Source organism: Grus americana, chromosome 23 (assembly GCF_028858705.1).
Source record: "Grus americana isolate bGruAme1 chromosome 23, bGruAme1.mat, whole genome shotgun sequence".
In the NCBI taxonomy this organism is placed as follows: domain Eukaryota; kingdom Metazoa; phylum Chordata; class Aves; order Gruiformes; family Gruidae; genus Grus; species Grus americana.
Window position 1 is genome coordinate 4,248,345 of NC_072874.1, and position 20,154 is coordinate 4,268,498.

General features: G+C 48.1%; 1 protein-coding gene across 10 annotated transcripts in view; it reads right to left on the minus strand.

Annotated features, from left to right (window-relative positions):
• Positions 1-12,522: 12,522 nt before the first annotated feature.
• RPS6KA1 (ribosomal protein S6 kinase A1) overlaps positions 12,523-20,154 on the minus strand; it is a 41,524-nt gene continuing 33,892 nt past the window's right edge. For all 10 annotated transcript variants that reach the window (XM_054802387.1, XM_054802382.1, XM_054802386.1 and 7 more), the window contains 10 exons: positions 19,380-19,482; positions 18,992-19,119; positions 18,391-18,516; positions 17,860-17,949; positions 17,476-17,634; positions 17,093-17,254; positions 16,403-16,479; positions 16,119-16,236; positions 15,569-15,706; positions 12,523-15,322 (listed from right to left, as the gene is read on the minus strand). In XM_054802387.1, coding sequence (XP_054658362.1) covers positions 15,200-15,322; positions 15,569-15,706; positions 16,119-16,236; positions 16,403-16,479; positions 17,093-17,254; positions 17,476-17,634; positions 17,860-17,949; positions 18,391-18,516; positions 18,992-19,119; positions 19,380-19,482 — 1,224 coding nt within the window. In that variant the 3' untranslated portion in view covers positions 12,523-15,199. The remainder of the gene's footprint in view (positions 15,323-15,568; positions 15,707-16,118; positions 16,237-16,402; positions 16,480-17,092; positions 17,255-17,475; positions 17,635-17,859; positions 17,950-18,390; positions 18,517-18,991; positions 19,120-19,379; positions 19,483-20,154) is intronic.

Genomic DNA, 20,154 nt, shown 5'->3' on the forward strand with positions numbered 1-20,154 from the left:
CCCGCTAAGGGAGAGCGGGACAGAGCCTTTTGCCGGGTGAGGGAAGAGAGGCGGTTGGGACTACTTGGCGTTCCTGCCACGGTCTCGGCGGAAGGAGCTCGCTGTGCGAGAGGCTGCGCGGTGCTGCGGCTCTTCTCAGCGCTTCCTGGAAACTCCCGCTTAGGAGCGAGAGGGGGGGGCGGGAGGGAAAGAGTCCCAGGCCGGGAGCGGGCGGGGGCCGCGGCACAGCCCCCTCCCCGCCGCCTCACCGAGGACGCGCACACGCAGTCCGGCCAGCCCCCGAGCCCGCTGACACCCCTCAAGCCGATCCCCCCTACCCCCTCTTCCTGTGCAGATGGAGCAGAGAGAAGTGAGGGATAAACTCCCTCATAACCGCCGTGCAGACTGGGGAAGGGGGGCAGGCACCCTTTTTCCCCTTCATAACCCGGGCAGCGCCCCCGAAAGAGAGGGACTGGGAGCGGGAGAACGTGACGGGGTGGCTGGGGGGGTGGGCGGGACGAGGAGCCCTTCATCCCGGCCTTGGCGGGGAGGGGGCATGGGGAGAAGCAGCCTGGTTGACGGGGAAAGGAACACAGCGACCCCCCAAAACTGCTCCCTTTCCCCCCGGGTTTCCTTGGGACGGGGGAAGCGATGCCCCCCGCCTCGGGTGGCGCTCGTCGCCGCCGTGGGCCGGGAGGGCGGCGGGAGAGGGCTGGCGGTGGGAGAGCGGTGGCGGCAGCCTGTAGCGGCTGGGAGTTAATGCGAGAGCGCCCGGGGGGAGGGGAGGCCGAGTTTGTAAATGGAAACACTGGTACATAAGCATTTAGCACAATCGGGCTGGAAAGCTCCAACTGCAAAGGGCTGAGAACAAAAAAAAAAAAAAAAAAAAAAAAGTAAAAACTCTCCCTTTGCTGCCCTCTGCCTGCCGCTGCGCTCGGCGAGGCGTGCGCTGCCATGGCAAGGGCGGCCGCCGACACTCGGCCTCGGTTTGCAGCCGCCTGTGGAAGGGACCTGCGGAGCCACCGGGACGGGGACACCGCGGGGACCCTGCCCTGCCCTGCCAGCCCCCGCACCCTGCCAGCCGGGGCCGCCTCCTGTGCAGAGCTCCTTGCTTTAGCTAGCAGAAAGCAAACTCGCATGTCTTTTTCTTGGGTGAAGAAATCGAGGAAATGGGACCAGCTCTCACACCTAGGTGGCTTTTCTTGTTCTGAATACACTTGCTCTGAATACTTCTCTTCCTCTCGCTTCCCAGACTTTCTTAAGGGGCTAAAACTCATTCCCATTAGACTTAGCTCAAGGATACTTGCAAGTTGAGAGGGCTTTCGAGTCTGTACCCTTGTACTTGCATTATTTAACGAGACGAGTAAAAATGCATAGTGTATGCAAGCCACACACACACACATACAAAAAAGTGGAAAAAACGGGGGGGGGGGGGAGCGAGTCCACTGATAAATGCCCGTAATACACAGACAAGGACACACAGCATCAGTAAATACCGTGTGGTTCGTTAGATACGGGCTTTAATGACTCTAACAGTTAAAGACCTGACTTCCTCTGCCTCCTCTAGCTTGTTGCCTTTTACAAGCTCATCTCTCCAGCTCTGCCAGTTCCCAGAGTTTACCGCCCTTTAAATGTGGAGTTGTTGATCCTCTCTGGTGTTGCAATGCACCTCTTTGCCACCAAAAAAAAAAAAAAAATCTGCCTTCCTCTGCTGAATCCGTGAGTTTTGGGGATGCCGAGATTACTCAGGAAAAGCAGGCAACGTGTAATGAAATTATGTGGAAGAGAAAGATCCATTACAGCAAGTAGATACCCGTAAATCCTGTTAGCGACCAAGCATTTCCATAGAAATTTCCTGATTCTAGATGCCCGGCACCTTTCTTACTCTTCCATTTCCTTAATCCGTACATGGCTTCATTTACAAATCTAAAATCCAAATGGGAATTGAGGGTGAAGGTTGTCCTCTGCCCCCCCGATCTCTTTGAAGGTGCTGTCTCGTTCATCGGGTTTAGCTCTAAATTACATAGTTTGGGGTATACTGGAAAGAGCAGCCTCCAGCTCTGGAGGACAAAGAAAGATCCATTCACTTTACGTTCCTCCGGCACTGGTCAATTAAAGATGATCCATGCTCTGTTTTAGGCCTCAGCTCCCTTTTAATATCTGACTTTTAGTTAGCTGCTCCTTGTTGCGCTTTTATTGTTTTTGGTCTTTGTACTCCAATCAGTACAGAACGTCTTGTAAATATATGTATTTATTCTGTCAGTCTTGTGCTGCTTCCCTTCTACCATCAAAATATTAAAACACAAAAGCTCGCTGATTACTCATCAGCAGATCTGCGAATTCACACACAGACAGCTTTCTCTGGAGCAAGTCAGCAAACTAAAAACAACTCCTTCAAAAAAAACTTTGGCTAAAAATCGATTGTTTCCAGATTCTTTTTTTTTTTTTTATTCCCCTCAATAAAAAAAGCAGGTCCTGGGGAAAGCTAATAAACAGTCACTATTGAAAAGCCGATAGCGCACCACATTCTGATGCTAGTTGTTTTGGAGTAATTGCAATCTCGTGTTTAGATAGCAGGAGATAGGAAAATGTCACTTTGTCTACGTGTCCCATAAGAATAAATCATCTTGGATACTTCAAGGGGATAAAGTGTCTACCAACAAAGAGCCGATTCAATAGTCTGGACTGAAAAGCTTTATGTTGCCTGGTAGATAGTTTAAATTATCATGGGAGGATTATCAAAAGCCTAAAAAAAACCCCTAAACCCCTGACACATTAAAACGAAAAGCTCAAATTCTTATTGTCCAACTGCAGGAAATTCAAGTGTTGGGAGAGGAAAAAATTCCCTGATTTCATGAATTGAGGAAAAGTGTTTTATTCCTAAATGTCCTTTTAGTCTGCTCTAGTCTAAGTTATTGTTTGTCCTCTTGTTTTTATGGAAACCACTCCAGTATTGACGACTTTAATATTAACCACTTGAGTGTTTTTAGTGATTCCTGAGAACTCTGTGAGTGACAATGTGCCTCCCGCACCTGACCCAGGGATCCCCAGCACGACAGTGTAAGATGTAAAGATACACCTTGAAAAGTTTCAGGTTCTGCAATTAAGTATAAATCAATTATACTGGCTGATTTTTGTTCAATTAATGATGTTAATTGCCTGGCCGGCAGACGATTTAGAATTCGAAACCGTTTCATAACTGCTATGTAAAGATTTTGCAGTTGGAAGTGATTTAACAGTATTGTCGATGATAGATCCAACGCAAATCCCTCTCCTGCTGTTTTGTTAGCCCCCCCAGTGCCAGGTAGAAAGGCAGTCCTGCTTGGTTAGGGAAAAAGATAATCTGGTTGAGAATTGTGCTTTATTTTAAATAATTACCAGATCCGCTGTAGTATTTACACCTGGATTTGTCATGTTCCAGCTGACAATGTTTTTTTTATTTTTAAAGTTACTCAAGTGAGCAAAGATCAATCTGAATCTGGACTAGCAGAATCTAGTAAAAAAAGGTGTTAGTTTTATGTAGCTGCTGTTGTGGTGCTAAGCGCATATTAAAGAGGGAAAGCTGTGGTTATCAGACTGGAGTACTTGATACTCGGTACTCCCACGTGGTACGTCTGAAGTGATATTACCGAAATATACTGCAAGAGACTCCGCTCTTCATCTTTCAAGCCTCCTGCTAGGCCTCTGGCGGAGGATGAGGGAAGTTTACAGGAGCTTCCCAAATGGGAAAAGCAAAAAAAAAAAAGTCAGTTGAATGATGTATTTGTGAATCAGCAGCTGAAGAAACGTTGTCATGCGAAGGGAATCCCACTATTAATGGAAGAAACGTTTCCGTGCCCGCATGCTTAAGTGAAAACCCGTTGTCCAGTCCCAGCTCCTAAACCCTGCAAACCATTTCCGTGCTCCAGGCACAGGCAGCACAAACATGGGGGAGCAGAGAGAGGAAGCGTCGTTTGTTCGAACGACCTACCGTCGACAGTTCCTGCGCCCACCTTCTCACTGGAGACTACGCTGCAGGTCACTGCGACTGCAGCCGCGAGGATGAAGAGGTGGAGATTACCGAGCCAAAGCAAACACGTTCGAGAAGTCGAGCAAGTACTTTTGGAGGAGGAAATTTCAAGGATGCTTTTCAACCCGTCACGCGACCTGTTTGGGATCTGACAAGGCTGTGTTAGTCCTAAGGCCAAGGAAGGAAAACACAGGTAGAAGATACAGGTGTCTCCTCTCTGCAGCTGCCAAGGAGAGGTAGTGAGAAGACAGCACAAGCCAGACCAAAAATAGCCAAGACAGTGTGCTCGTTTTTGAGAAAACACCCGTTAGTGGAATTGTTTTCTTTGCTTAAATTTGACAAATCAGTTCAAGCCCACACATGTCCTGCAGGATGCGTTACACTCGGTTATCTGGCCTCTCTTACTTCCCAACAGCTCTGTCACCCTACTAGCGATCGCCTGTCAAAGACACCTCATTGCAAGTTGTAGTCCCTCAAGACAAAGTAATTCAAAATATTTATACCCTGTTTTAATGACTGGAAGATGCTCCTATGTGTAAGCTGAAGACACAGTAAACATCAACAGAAGTGTCTATACTAGTTTTACATTTACTGGTGATGTTGAGTTGCCCTCTTACAAATCTTTTCGCTGTTGTTCTGGTCTCAACAGATTTAGAATATTTCAAAGACGGCTGATTATACCATTCAGTAGCTGGAAAGAGAAAGAAGCCGTGGATGGAGTTAAGAAGAAAGATAAAAGCAGTCTTTGCCCCAGACCCAAAATTTTCACAATGCACACAGGCTGGTCGCGTGAACTAGATGCAGAGAGCTACAGGGCTGTTAGGCTGTGATCCTACAACTCTAATTCTTGCACGTTTAAGGCCGTATCTGATGATGCATTTCTGTATTTTCTGAGTACGTAATTATCTAGCACAGTACGTGCGGGTTATGGAGTAAACCCAGTTGGGAGTGGAGCGCTGAGAGGGGGAGAAAAGGTCTGCGTGGGTGGGTTTGTGTTGGTGATTGCAACAAACGGTGAGTGCAGTGTGAAGAAAAGTCTTGTCTGGGAAGAAACTGAGATAAAAATCACGGCTTTGTGCTGCGAGCAGTTATTGCCTCCCTGTAGACTACGAGGCAACAGTCCCAAGCAGGTTACAGTCGAGGAAATATAAAGTTTCAGGCTTCTGAGTTGAGGAGTTAGAGAAATCCAAGTGTCCTTGCTGTAAATGCAAGGTAAATTATTCATTCTCTCTCTCTCTCTCCCTCCCTCCCTTCCTTCCCTCTAGTTCAGTTTTTCTTTTCATGCTTTAATCGTTTTGACACCAAGCTGTACAAAAGTAATTTAAAATTAACATGACTGACACTTGGTAGATAGCAGGACGTAGCGCAGGGCTCCACCTTCTACTCGGGACTGCGGAGAGGGGCTCTGGATTGGCTGCAGGTCCTGAGGCAGCTGATGGGGACGAAGGCAAAACACGGCAAACAATTAATTTGCTAATTTAGTTTTCTGTTTAATTTGAAACCAGAAAATTGTCAGGCACTCATCAGCCTACGAGCGAGGCTGAGTGGACTTCGGGCAGTGCTGCGCTCTCGACAGCAAAGAGGGGATGCATTTGATTAGCCAGCAAAGCAATTTCTTCTGCCAGTACCAATGGCATTTAATAGGCTTGATAGAGCGTTTTAGCGTTGAAGTTCTGCAGCGTTGGGTTTTGTGTCACCTCTCCTCAATCCGGTGCATTTTGTGCATGTGAAAACAGCCTCTTTGCACTGGGAGAGAGGTAAGGCGCACGAGCGCGTTGCAAAACAGCCGTGGAAAGTTGCCGCCTTATGTACAGAACGCGCCGTCGTTAACCTGGTACCTCCAAACGATGTCTCGGTCAACCGGAATCCTTACAGGGATAAACGGTGGCGAGGTGTAACAAGCCTGTATCAGGACTAATGTCCTTTGATGGGGAAAGAAACGCTCTAATTTGATTTCCTCCCTTCAGCTGCGAAGGGGAGCATGTCATTTCAGATCTGCGTGGAATGGGCCCTTTACACTCGGTTTCGGGCCTATTTTTGATTTAGTAAATTGAATTGTATCTATTTATTTCACGCGTCCAATTTAGGATTCCAGTAGCAGCTCATCAGGGCAAAAAGGTGCGCGTTTACTGGGATGCAGAAACCACCGCGGCCCTAAATTTTGGCTCGGACACGTGCGAGGATTCGCTGTCGTGCGTGCGAGTGGGCGTGCGAGACGTTGTGAACGTGTTCAATCCATGAGCTGGTTACCAGCAGAGGGAGCGTGGGGCAGGGCTGGGTTCAGCGGGGAGTCAGTCTGCTAAAAATGGGACGGTCTCCCAAGGAAGCATCACGGCACGGCTCTCTAAAAGAAAAACTGTTGCAGCATCAGCATGATTTGTTTCCTCAATCCAAATGAACTGGGAGATAAGATCGAATTTGCAAATCTGAGACCTTGCTCGGCCTCTCTAATTCACAGATTTCCTCTTCCCCTTCCAAATGATGCTCTCTGGAAGTCAAAGTCACTAGATGGTACTGTTGCTGTTTAATATTGACGCCTCTGCGGGCCAGCTATTTGGGAAACTCGCATTTCTGCCACGAGCCGAAGAAGAGCCGTGTAATTTGCCAGGGAGACGCAAGCGAGGAGCCAGGGAGAAGAAGGAGGTCAGAGCTGGTTCCTGGGATTCAGCTGTCGGAAGGGGAACGGAGGGGTGGCAAAGATTTCGGCTGAGCTGGTTTGCTTCCAGGTCTGCTGCCTGAAGGGGGGACAGGGTCGGGCTCTCATGGAAACCCTGTGGAACCCAGGTCTCGGTCAACCTCTCTCATGGTTAAGCGCTGCTGGGGGTGGCTCGGGCTCAAGAGGAAGGACGAGCCCTCCGCAGCCGCGGTCGGTGGAAGTTGTGTTGCTTACTGCCCCGAGCACGCGTGGAGCCAGCTTCCCGGCAGGAGGAAACGCCGGATCGGGCAGCAAATCTAACCCTTTACAGCACACTAAAAACCAGCCCGAGGTGAGCGACTGGTTGCGCAAATTCCTTAACTGCTCAGAAATACCCCTAAGCTTTCAAATGACATCATTGCCCGTGTCCCATCCCCGTTAGGAGGTCACCAGCCTTTCCATCGCGGATGGTAACAAACAGGTTATTGTGCTCCGCTCTGCAAACGAGCCCCAGCCCTCCCAATTGCGAGAGACAGAGAGACTCCTTCCCCGGTCAGGCAGGAGAGCTGCCTGCCCTGCCTGCCCTGCCTTCACTTGGGTTTCTATTAGAGAGGAAAGTCAGGCCAATTAAATCAGGCAGCACTGAATCTCTAATTGACATAAATGAGACAGACAGACAGCTGGGAAGGCTGGGGGAGGAGGGAAAGGGGAGCAGGTGCCCTGGATGAGAAAGAGATGGTAAAGCCAACCTAATAGCACTGCAGCTTTTCTTATTCTGTGTGTTTATATTAGGTAGCAACATCTTGAAAAGTGTCTGAGCTCCTGCTGGAGATAAATTAGTGAAATAAATACAAGTTACAACCGTTGTGCAGTTGATTAGGATGTTCCCAAAAACCTCCAAACAAACCCAAATAAAAAAAAAAAACAACCCCACCAACCCTCAAAAAGACTTATTTGTGTAGTTGAACAAAAAAAAAAAAAATCTGTTTTTTTCCCTGTGCAGTTTGAACACAAGGCCTTGCAGCTGAGCAAAATAATTTCAAATCACATTTGTTTAATTTTCCACATCTGAGCAGCGCATGACTAGGTATTTCCCCCTTTTTTTTAACCAGGGAGTATCCTTTTTCCTTGAGCAGACCCTTCAAATATTTATACCAAAATAAGTTATTTATATTCATACATTTCAGAAGAATGAGGCGTAAAGGGGAGTGACTTACCGAAGTCCCGTACACTGGCACCGTGGATGGAACCAGAATTACCAGCCCTTCGGCAGGCGTCTCCCCGGGAAGAGCGTGCTGCCTCACCCAGGGTGTTGCCCTCGTGGAAACACAAATTCTGGGCCATTTTCTCAAAACGCGCTTCTGCTGTACAGGTGAGCAGAGGGAACTTTGCGGGGTACAAAAACAACGGTGTGAAAGGAATCCCGAGTGGATGTGGATGACAAGCTGGGGCAAATTCAGTGTTGCTGTGCTGGTAAATCCTCCAGCAGCACAAAACCCAGCGACTCTGGATTAGCTCTTGCAAACCAGAATGAAAACAACCTGTATCTTAGTTTTAAAACAACGAAGATTTGCACATTGAGGTGCAAGAACACCCAAAATGTTTTTCACTTACATTTCCAGAAACTTTTGAAGTCTCTTCCCGAATATTTTCAATACATTTTCCTTCGCCGTTTTTCCCAGCTGGGATCATTTTTGCCAGTGCAGACAATTCTTGGTATCCATGGGAATTGCCTCCATAATTAGACGTGCACCCAGCGCAGAGATCAGAGCGTTCAAACCCAGCAGCTGGAACTAGGAGGCGGGTCTGATTAAATCTGCTCTGCCACCAGGAGAAAAGCCAGCTTTAATGCAACATCAGAGGAGCTCCCTACCCCTTCTTTAAACAGCGCAGGAAAAGGGAGCCCTGTTTTACTCCATGAGTCGCTGCTCATCGTGTGCTCACAACTCACTGAGTAGAGAGGGAGCGTGATCTGGGGCCTTGAAATTGGGGATCTGTCTCATTAAAAATGGCATTTATTAGAGGGGGCTCACGATATGCCTTCAGAATTACAGTGAAGACTGGAAAAGTCTAAACACGCAGGACTGTTAGCAGGTGCAGACCTCGGTTTTCTCCCCGATAGTTTAGCGTAGCCCCTCACCAAGCCAGTGAGATCAAGGTCAGCTCATAGGTGTTTCGTGGAGGAGCAACTTCTCATCTGAGTTTCCTGCCCTGACCAGAAGCGATCATTTACGTGCATCCACGAGAACCAACTTTTTTTTCTTTTTTTTTTCATGGAAAGTAAATTATTTCCATTACTGCACACCCCGTCTGCATTTAACAATCTGCTGTACAGAACAGGGAGCTGGTGAAAGAGGCAGATGGTTAGATAAAAATTATTAATCTGATACAACCTTTTTTACCTTTAGTTGCTGCTTCTACTTGGTGGCACAACTACTGGGAGTTTCCCCGCAGGCTGAGACACTGAGCTGACCGAGGAAGGCAGGCTGCCGGCGTGCCGATGGCAGAGCAGAAAAATCATGCTGTAAGCCCACATTTCTCTACCCTTGTTAAAAAAAAAATAGAGCTGGGTGCTGGTGTGAAGACACGTTAAAATTATAAGTCGTTTGGTGGGTGGGAGGAAAAAACCCCGACTTTTAAGAAAGAATGATTTTCCTACTGCTTACGGCAGCAGAGGACAAGTAGGGGAGTGGGGATCAAACATGGCTCTAGTCTAGACTTAGCTGCAATCCCTGCCTGCCTTAGAGCTTCGTACAGCACAGGCTGAGGAGAATTTAGCATATCGTTTCCCTAATATGATTAAAATACAGCTCCCTGTCCTGGGGTACTGACAAATCCCCCCACCTATAGACATTCAAAACCACGTCACTGTTTCCACTGCCGAAGCAGCAATTCGCTTTGCAAACGCGGCAGCGGAGACAGGCGACGCTCACAGATCCCCGCCGACGGAGGGTTCTGTAAGTGAAGTTTGAACTCAGCCCTTCTTGTAATTCTGTAATACGAATATCATTTTCACAAACCTTGCAAGATGCAGATGAATGAGAGATTCCTGGCTTTGAGTCAAATGCTGCAGTAATTAAATGTTTATAAAACACTTTAAGCATGCGAAATGCTATTATTGTAGACAAGAAACCAATAGACTATGGCAGATTGGAGCTGGATTTTGAGGCACACCAGCCAACACAGCTCATTTCTCCCGCTACATCTCTCTTTTAGAGTTGCTAACACAGGATTATGGAGAACATCACCAGGTTCCTTTTATTATAACCAGAATAAGTCAAACCGGAATTGCTTTCTTTTCTATGAACATATGTGATTCAAAAGTATTTCCCTCTGTAATAAATATCCAAGTAGAGGGCCAGCTTGCTGTTTATCTGGTGGAGGATCTACTCCTAGGGAAACGAGAAATTGCTGCTACTTCTGATCTCTCACATAAAGCTGAAGAGGTTCCACCTGTTACAGGTTTCTAACACCATCTGCTGTTTAAAAATAAGACAGCATTTGAGCTCAGCAGCACGGGAGAGTTTGTACTTGTTTGATAAACCAGAAATGACACCAGCTCATCTAGCAGCTTTGTGTAATTGGCACGTTTCGCTTCTGTTCTTTCAAACCCTGAACATATTTCGACTTGATCTTAATTATGAAGTGAATTATTTCTCAGCTAGAAGACCCAGGAACCCAGTGAGCAGCAGCTGAAAGCCAGGTCCACACCACGAAACTTAAATCTTCAGCCAGAGTCACGGCATCCCATCCGTCTTTTCAGCATTGAAGCAGATTTTGAAGCAGTGCCGTTCCACTCCAAAGCCTGGCCCAGAGAACCAACTTAAAAACTTTTTCTTAGGAGAAAGCCACAGACTCCACAGGGTCTAAGGACCTTAAAGAAAATTGTTCTTTCCATTAAAAATAAAAATATTTACCTTTTTCCTGTCTGACACTGCTGCCTGTATGACAGAATAAATACTCTAACCAAGGAGTCTTTTACTGCTTCCTTACGGAATGCGACACAAACTTTTGTCCCAGGAAAAACAACAGAGCCCTGGAGTTCGTTACACATATAAATCGAAGGACTCGCCACCAATGTGAGTTAGTTTTTGTTGCACGTGTTCAAAAAGCAGGGAGGAATTCTTACTGCCACCACTTTTTCTCAAAAAAAAAAAAAAAAAAAAAAAAATTTCTCCAAATGAGCCCAGCCATTCACCTCGAGACAATGCGGCAGTTTTATCGCCACAGGTTTCAACAGAAAAGCCCCCCAAAATCTTCAAGTCTAATACCAAACAGAGGACGCAGCTACGCGATCCTTCTCTAGTCGCATCACGTCAGCCCATTTACAGCATCGCCCTCCGTATGTAACATTTATAACCCGCTCCCCACACATCATTTAAAGAGTCAGTGGCTCCTTTTGTAAGCGATCAGCTTCTTACCCCGGCCCTTTACACGCGCTTCTCGACAAAAGAGACCTTTTACATGTCAATTTATTTTCAGACAAGCATATCTGAAAGGGACTTTCTCTCCGGAGTAGAATTAGTATTAATGGCAGGTGTTCCAGCGTAACACAAAAGGAGGAAGGCAGCAAGTTAGCTGAGCTTAAGTAGTAAGACAGCTTGATGTTTTAATAACCAGAGGCAAGAAAATGGAGTGGCAGCGGACCTCCAGCTTTCATAGCATGAATGAAGGTTTTATTCACAGCCCTCTATGTACTTGCAAAAGAAGACCTTGAAATATTTTAAATGTTTTCTTTGCGTTAAAAGAGGGATTAAATTGTTGAATATTACATGAAAGCGCGGCATCCGCCCCATGTACCGTCGAACACGCTTGCGGTCGCCGAGTATTTCCGAAGCCTCCGCGCGCTTGGGAAGGCGGCGGCTGCCGCGAGGAGGTGGTGACACCCGGGAGGCCACCGGCTGCGCAATTCGCTGTCCGCAAATGGCAAAAGATGCAGGAAAAAAAGAATTAAATGAACTAAGTTGAAGGGGGGGATTTGAAGAGGATATTTGCATTCGTTGGATGGAAAGTTAAAAAAAGCAGAGCGGTTGCTCGGCGAAGTTTCACTAAGGAAAAAAAAAAAAAAGATTGCTGAGAAAGTTACTGGCCGACACTTTTAAAGACAGCCTAAATAATCATGATGGGAATATTTATCAGGCCAAAATACATTTATTTATGCTCTGTTTAATTTGACAGAGGTCCGTACCACATCATTAAGAGGAAGGCACGACTACTTTACACAGCGGGAAGGAGGAAAACTCAGCTGGGCCAACCTCTTTTACATCAGAAAATGTTGCTGATTTACATCCCAGAATAGGAAAGTTTAACTTTTCTTATACAGAAGCTGTATTATATAAAGAGAGCTGCTCAATATTATTTTCAGGTTCCTTGTCTATGGATTAACACGCTATTTCCGCACAGGTTAATTCCAGGTAGACTCAGCTATTAGAGGCTGGATTCCGAGATTTCTGCTCCCTTGAGCTTTTGTGTAGACGTAGAGGACAAAATCTTAAAGGTCAAGTCGACTATTAAACACCTGAAAATAACACAAGCAGCTTTCCTTGTAAAGATTTCCTTATGTATGAAAGTGAAATGCATTTTTGTCCCTTTTCAAATTGAGACAAAGGTAAGCTGTATATCCTCTTTGTCCCAAATTAAAGCTGAATGACCTCAAAATCTTGTGAGAACAGATCATTGGACCTTCTCTAGGAGACCTTCTAGCTCCCCCCAAGAGGCGTTAGAGACCCAGCCTGACACAGGTCCAACTTTCCCCTCAAATAATGCAATTTCAGTCAAGATGTCAGCAGTTGGTCCCAACTGTATTTTGCAAAGGTTTAATACTGTCAGGACGAAACCGTTAAGGGAACGAGGGGGCCCACCCGACCCCTTACAAACACCTACAGTTCTCATACACGGAAAAATCAACAGATCCATTTTTATTGAGCACTGGAATTAAAACAAGGAACAGCACTTGGTTGATTTGGAACTAAAATTCAAACCTTCTTTTTACTTCTGGAAGGATCACTCAAAACAACTTGGTTAAAAGCACCCAGAAAGCAAGGTGTAGCCCTTGTTCGCTCTGTCCTCCCAAGTGATGGAGGTCCCAGAAGCTACAGACGCACCAAAGTTCCTCTGAAGACCCCGGTGAGGCGAAGGGGTTCGACGCTCTTGGTATCGGCTACGGCCAGGCAGGGTTCACAGCAACCTGCGCCCACAGAGGTTGTCCTACGCATCTTTGAGCTGTCGCTAGTTGACCTCACACCAGCACCATGACAGGGAGGATTAAGCAAGAGGGTGTAACGTTTTTTTCCTGACTGATATTTGAAAACATTTACGATTTCATACAAATAAGCCAGCTACCATCCAAGCAGGGCGAACGTTCGGTTTACGACCCATCCTGACGGTCCGTACTGTTGAGGGGCTCACAGTGAGTGGTCACCACCGACACGTCCAACCCCATCCACCGTTTCAGACCCCACCCTTGAAGTACGATGTAGGAAATATTCTGAAAAACTGTTGAGGAGCCTGCTTCAATCCCAACGGCACCCAAAAGGGACTCACCCCAGCTCCAGAAAGAAGCCGTTTATAATTATTGTATTTGTTTCAGGTACCTAAAATTTGCACGCCTTTTCACTGGCACGAGAGTTACTGCACAGTCGTAGGAAAAATAAGGCAGGTTCATCGGCACCAATGCAAACATCGTGCCAGAGGAGAAAGGAAGTATTTTTAAGGAAGGCATTTTGCGTGGCGGAGCGTGCCCCTCCCCAGCTATCAGCAAAAGTTTCAATCCAGCTCTGCTAGGGTCGGCAGCAAACCCAGTGAGAAGCTCCAGTGTGCGCTGGTCTCCTCCTCTCAGCAGCACTGGACACTAGGGCGGTACTTAGAATAAATATAGAAAAAAAACCCTGTGACTATTTCGATTTCCCGCTGGCTGCTCAGGGGAGTAAAACAGGACCTGCCTGGATGAGGGTAGAGGAGGAGAGAGCTGTGCATAGAGAATTTTTTTTTAATGGAATTCTCCATTAGAGAGCCAACTGGGACTAAGCGAAAGGGAAAAGCAAACCAAGTTTCCCCTCCTGTTACATGATCAGCCAAAAGCAGCAGAAATTCACATGAGAACCTTTGCTGGCTTCAGTCACATCCTTGAGCACGTGAGCCTTTTGCAGTCCCTGTAGCTCTCCTGCTCCTCCTGAGAAACAGCCACCACCGACCCAGGGAGCTCCAGCAATTCTCTGCAAGTCAGAATGAGTCGGAATTTATTTCTAGCACAGTCTGCCTCCAAGTGTTGGTTTCAATTAGCACTAAAATGTCCTGAGAGTAAGAAATTCCCCTCTGCAGCCTGCATCCTGCCACTTTTCCTGTTGATTACTGCCTTATTCCGTAACTGGTTCTAATTACTTCCCACTGCAAAGTGAGGTATTGCACCTGAGAGAAGGTGGCCTAATGTGCAGCCCTACTACAGTACCGCTGGTTTTCCCATCACAGGGCCAGATGAAAAAGCTTTGCAGATCTTGCAGGCAAGAATCGTCATCCCCGTACGATGCGGGGAAACGACCGGGGTCACTTAATTCTACGGCTAAAAGTCAGTCAGTAAAAAAGCATCAACTGAATGACACATTTATTGTACAATTCAGAAAGAAACCCTGAGTTACCAGCTATAGACCAGAGTTAAATAATAATTAAAAAAAAAAAAAAAAGATGGTTTGTTTCATAGGTTCCTGCTGAAGGAAAGGAAACTCAAAAATGGTAAAAGTGGCAGCCAGAGCCAGCCCAAAGCCTCGGCTTTGCCGAGGAGAAGGTGCCTTTGTCATCCCCACAGCACGGGTGACAAACTCCCCGGGGAGCGATGGGGAGAACGCGAAGATGGGAGGGCAGAGGGAAGGAACGAGCCAAACCTAGCAGGTATTCTGGACAGCCGAGCATCTAAGGGGGGGTTTGGAAAACCCGTGGTTTATTTTGCTCAGAGAACTGCCGTCTGGGCTGGGGGAGGGCAGGAGAGGGGAAGAAACAGGATGTGAAAAATCGGCCTTACGCTCTGAACACACATGTACAAGGAGCGGAGGGGAGAAGTCCTTTACGCAGACGCGTGCTGCTGGCTAGGAGTCTGCAGGGTCGACTTTGGGAAGGGCATCCAGAGGTTCAAGGGAGGAAAAAACCCCAAAAACTAAACCCCAAACATTATGTGTCTTCCAGCTGCAATGGCATTGGAGAGGATTGATTCTAAGAAATGATGCAGCTACAGCAAATATCTGGCCCTACACAGGAAAGGGTGTATCAGAGCTGCTTTTTAGTGCCACTTGACATCAGTTATATATTCTAGTTCTCATATACACAGAAAGATGTCTTTAAAAATTGACAATTTACACTTCAAGAAAAAAGTTTTACAGTGAAGTTCTCTCAGCAAAGATCAGTCCACACAAGGAGGAGCCAGTCTTTCAGAAACAGAAGGGCACTTGGCCTTTTGAGAAGTCCTCAAGGAAGCTCCTGTGCAGGCACTGACCGCCAGACCTCCTGCCCCCCCCGCCACGTCTTCAGTAGCTGTGCAAAGTCGGGTGCGACCGCGCCGCACCGCGCGGCTGCAGACCGCCCCAGCTTCACAGGGTGGTGGAAGGAAGTTTCTTCACCCGCCTCTGTGCCAGAATGGAGGATTCGATGGGCTTCAGCTGGGGGCTTGGCTTGGAGCTGTTCAGTGCAGAGTACGTGGCAGCCATCGCCCCCTTGGAGAGAAGGCACGAGAAGTCATTTAGATGTAGAAGAGGTATTTCAGACTCACGGCTTTACAAGATGAGGGACCAGAGTAGCCAGACCCACAAACACAGCCAGAAGCATTTTCTTTTTTTCTTTAAATCTCCCCCGGCCCACGCCTCTCCAGCCTTCCATCCTGCTTTGCCCACACCGCCATCACCCCACCTGGACGCTGCTTTCCAAAGAGCCCAAGGTGCGTGAGGAACCGGCTTTTGTACCTTTACAAGCTGAACGTCCTGGTGATTCAGCTGGCTCTGGGGTAGGCTGTCCTTCTGGGTTATCCACGGATGCTGCAGGACCTGCTTGGCCGTTAGACGCTGGTGAGGATCTATGTGAAGCATCTTTGATACCAGGTCCTAAGGGCATCATTTGGAAAGTTAAACTTTAGAAGATTTCATACTTTAAATGCAAATATACCACCTGTCCGCCCCCAAATTAGGATTTAGATTCAGAGGCCAAGCTTAAAGTCCCCAGACATCAATCTCCTTTTGTATAAAATACGTTTTCGGTAAGCCTGGGAGGTATAATAGCAGCAAACCCCACATGGGTCAAGCACGAGGTTGGTGCTCCACACAAATATTCACAGCCAGAGCTAAAACAAAGTGGGGAGAGGCACGCTGCTGAGCTGCTGTGGGGAAGATGCGCTGCACTGCTGGTTTGCTCGCTCTTCTGCCCTCCCTCCCCAACCTGCTTTAACCTTGTCTCACAGCAGCTGCCTGCGCTTGACCCCGACCCCGTCACGTAACGCAGACGAATATCAAACCGTACCTTGGCCATGTCAGAAATCGTGTCCCAGTTGCCTCCCCTGACAGAGAACTTCCCCCCGCCTATCCGGGTCAGGATCTCCTCTGGAGTGTCACTGGGACCGTTTGCAAACGGAGTGCAGCTGGGGAGAGAAGAGAGGTTTGATTTACTGTCCTGTAACCCAGCAGGGAGTGCCTCCACGTAGCAGTGACCGACGAGGAGAGGTCCAACTGCCACCGCAGAGCGTGTCCCAGAGCAAGGCGGTCACGGCCCTGGCTGGTGCCTTCCAGCGAGACAGAGGCGCTTACCCTGCGAGCATCGTATACAGGAGAACCCCCAGGCTCCAGATGTCGCAGCCCTCGTCGTAGCCTTGGCGTTTTAGTACCTGAAAGGAATAAGCAAAGAAAAAAAAACCAACAAAATGTGTTTGGTTCTTGTTGTTGAGCTCACTTCAGCTTGTGAAGAGCAGCTCGACCGCTGTGTGCAGTCTGTACGCAGAGCTCCTAGAGCCCTACTGAACAGCAAAGTCTTGGACTAAAGATCAGGATTCAAATCAGATTTTGGATTCGTGGAACAGAGGAACCCTCAGGCACATCAAAACGACAAGCGAGAAAGTAGCCACGTTCCAGTGCAGTGACACTGCCTGCTCTTTTTCTTTCTTCCACACCAAGACAGCCGAGTGGAAAATCATCCCACCTCTTTTAACAGGTCAGTTAATCAGGAAGAGAAGCAGCCTAGAAATTCCCTGGGATTTTAAAGTCTCACTACCCTAAGCAGAGCCCCCCATGACCGCAGTACAAGTTGGAGGACTGCACTTGAGATCCCCTATTTCTTCATTACTACAAGTGGTATTTCTGTAATTACCTATTCCAGGACAGGACAAGCCAGAGCAGGCTGGAGTTAGGAACGGGGACAGACCTACCTGTGCTGAGTGAGAGCACATGCTAGGGGAGGGACGTGAGAGCCACCAACGGGTCTCAGGGTAGTAAGGTGCTTACCTCGGGTGCCACAAAGTTTGCCGTGTAACAGGGAGTCATGAGAAGGCCGTTCTCAGCCCTCAGCTGCTTGGCAAAGCCAAAGTCACAAATGCGAATGCTTTCGGGGTTTCCTGACTCATCCACGTAGAGAATATTGCTGGGTTTCAAGTCCCTGTGAACCACCTGTGGAGCAAAGAACGTGCCATTCTCACACCCGTGGAAGACAAAGGTCTGAAGCTGCGTCAGGACACTCGACCCCTGCTCTGGCCCCACATCTGGCTTGCCAAGACAGCAACACCAGCAAGAAATAATAGTCCTGACAGGCACAGTTACTCCCTGGAGGAAGATGGAGCGTAGCGCAATGCCAGACAGCTTCCCAGGAAAACAGAAGTAACCATACTCACCCCTTGGGAATGCAGATACTCCACTGTTTTACAGATCGTGTGCAGGACCGAACTAGCTTCCCTCTCCGAGAAAAATTTCTGTCTGAGGATTTTATCCAGCAGCTCCCCTCCCCTCATCAGCTCAGTCACCAGATACACGTACTTCCCATCATCATACACCTACCAAAGCAAATATGGAGGGGTTAACCCAAACCTGCTTCCAGAGCTTCCCTTTCGTACTTCTAATCACCAAGAAGCAGACAGAAATCGGCAACGCAGAGGGGGATCTGGGGATGCTTCCCCACCCCAGAGCGATACGTTGAGCGGCACTGTGCCCACCCCCCCGTAGACCAGCCTGCACTTCCAAAACCAAAAGACAGGAGAAGTCTTTCAAGTCACACTCACATCTTTCAAGGTGATGATGTTTGGATGCTGCCCGTATCGCAGCAGGATTTCTATTTCCTCCGAAGGGTCTCGCTTGCTCTTGTCGATAACCTGCAAGAGTACGGATAAGCATTAGCCACGACGGCGTGGGAAAGGGGCCAGGACAAAGCAAACAAGCTGAGTGTTTGGAGCCCTGCGGAGATCCTGCACCACATCTGCTCCCTGGTCCTGCCCTCTCTAGTTGCTTCATCAGTTCCGTGTCCCCAAACTCCCAAGCTTTATGCCTGGCTTATTTGTTAAGACCTGACATAGCCAAAGCAAGCTTTGCAAAGAGAGGTGAGGTACTGTCCTCCCCCAGAGAGGAGAGCACTGCTTCCCCGCTACTCCTAGACAGGAAAGCTTGTGCAGTTACACGCGGAGCGGCACAGAAATTGTCCGTTTAGGCCCTATGCAAGCGGGGAAAGCAATTTCATTCCTGGATGTTATTTTGGTCATCAAGGGGATGAACGGAAATCTAACAGGGGAGTTCAGTTCAGACGGTAAATCTCAGACCTTGACTGCGTATTCCATGTTGGTTGCTTTATGAATGCAGCGTTTACACACTGAGTAGGAGCCGACGCCGATTGCCTCCTTCACCACGTAGCCGTCGTTGAACTGGATGTTCTTGCCGTGCAGCTGCTGCAAGAGGAGAGCGGAGAGCTGATGAGCCGGGAGGGTTCAGGGAAGGGTTTGTGCAACGTGGTGAGTTAACTGCAACACCGAGCAAACTGACAGACTGCTGTCTGCTACATCCCACAGCTTCTCCTCCCGGCTGGGGAGAGGGAGGAGAAGAGAACAAGGCAGATATAGGTCAGTGGGCTAACACCGTCTGCATCTAGCATGGTGCGTTTCGGTGGCACCTATCGACCCAGAGGCATTTACACAGACCTCCCGCTAGCACGGGTCCACCCGGGGAGAGGAAAGCAGACAGCCTCGCATTGCCCTGACGACCTTTGCACATGACAGTCAATAGAAATGAAAGAACAACAGGATACAAGAATTCCAAACAGAATGACACTGCCTCGGGCTTCCCAGATGGTACAGAGGTCCCGCAGACCCACTCTGGAGTATTTCTGCACCTTCGAACCGTTGGTCCTCCGTCCCCTCTTTTTACCTGTACCACTGAATGCAGAGGCGACTGGGCAGGTTTCACCTTGCCATCCTCCATCAATCCGGTCGCCACGAAACTGAAGCCTCGGAAGAGCTGATGGGCCCCCGCGCTCGGGGGGATGCCTGGGGAATCTGCAACGGGAGTTGAGAGACGACTTGAAGAGGGCTAGCCCTGCGGAAGCAGAAGCCTTCCCCTTACTGCCCAGGAGCTACGGCTCCTCTTTAGGTGATTCGAGACTAGAGCTACACCACGCAGCACCGAGCTCACCCCGAAACACCCCACATATCTACAGCTGGAGCTGCAGCACTAGCAGGAGGCAAACCGAGCTCTATTACACCGTACAGCATCATTTCACACAGGAAACTTTGGCTTTGCGTGAACTCGTACAAACCTTTTGGCGTCCGCGATGTAAATTCTGCGTCAAAATAAAAGGTGTCATCTGGCTGGCCTACTGCAGGCTTGAAGGGAGGTTTGATTTCCCGGCGGTACAGCTTCTGCAAAACAAAGGCAGCTCGAAAGTGCTCCGACAGGAGAAATACTACAACTTCTACCATATATTAAATCAAGGGAAAAAAAAAAAATGTTCTGTATGTAACTTGGCCCCACTCCAAAAGCGGTATCCATAAAGTATTTACCTCGCCAGGCTCTTCCACCTCCTCCTAACTCCCACGAGGGCTTTGCTGACACCTACCTCCCCAGCGACAGCCAGAGGAGATGCCCTGGGAGGACATTCGGATCCCAGCACTCCCACAAGTAGCCTTTTTCAATTGCTTCTTGAAGCAAAAATTTGAAATAAGCTTTCCTAGCATTGCTGGAGGTTCAGTCTAGCAGCTTGCCGGGTGCCTCGAAAGTGTTAGAAGACTGATCTTCAAAATCCCTTACCAAGTAAGGGAAAACAGGGAAGAAACAAAATGATGTGGTAAAGTAGGGAGTTGGCCAGAAGCAATTGGGAAATGCCAGTTCAGTTATCGCCCTGCTTCTCTGTACAAAACAAGGTATTTCCTTGCCAGAAATGTCTCCCTGAGTCCTTCCCACTTTGTGCAAGACAATCCTTGTTGTGCCAAACCCCAGTTAAAACCTGCACCTTACTGTCGAGAGATGAGTAAATTCAAACCAAAGTGAGATCACAGGCAACTCAGGTATGAAACAGTTATTCATGTGACAAA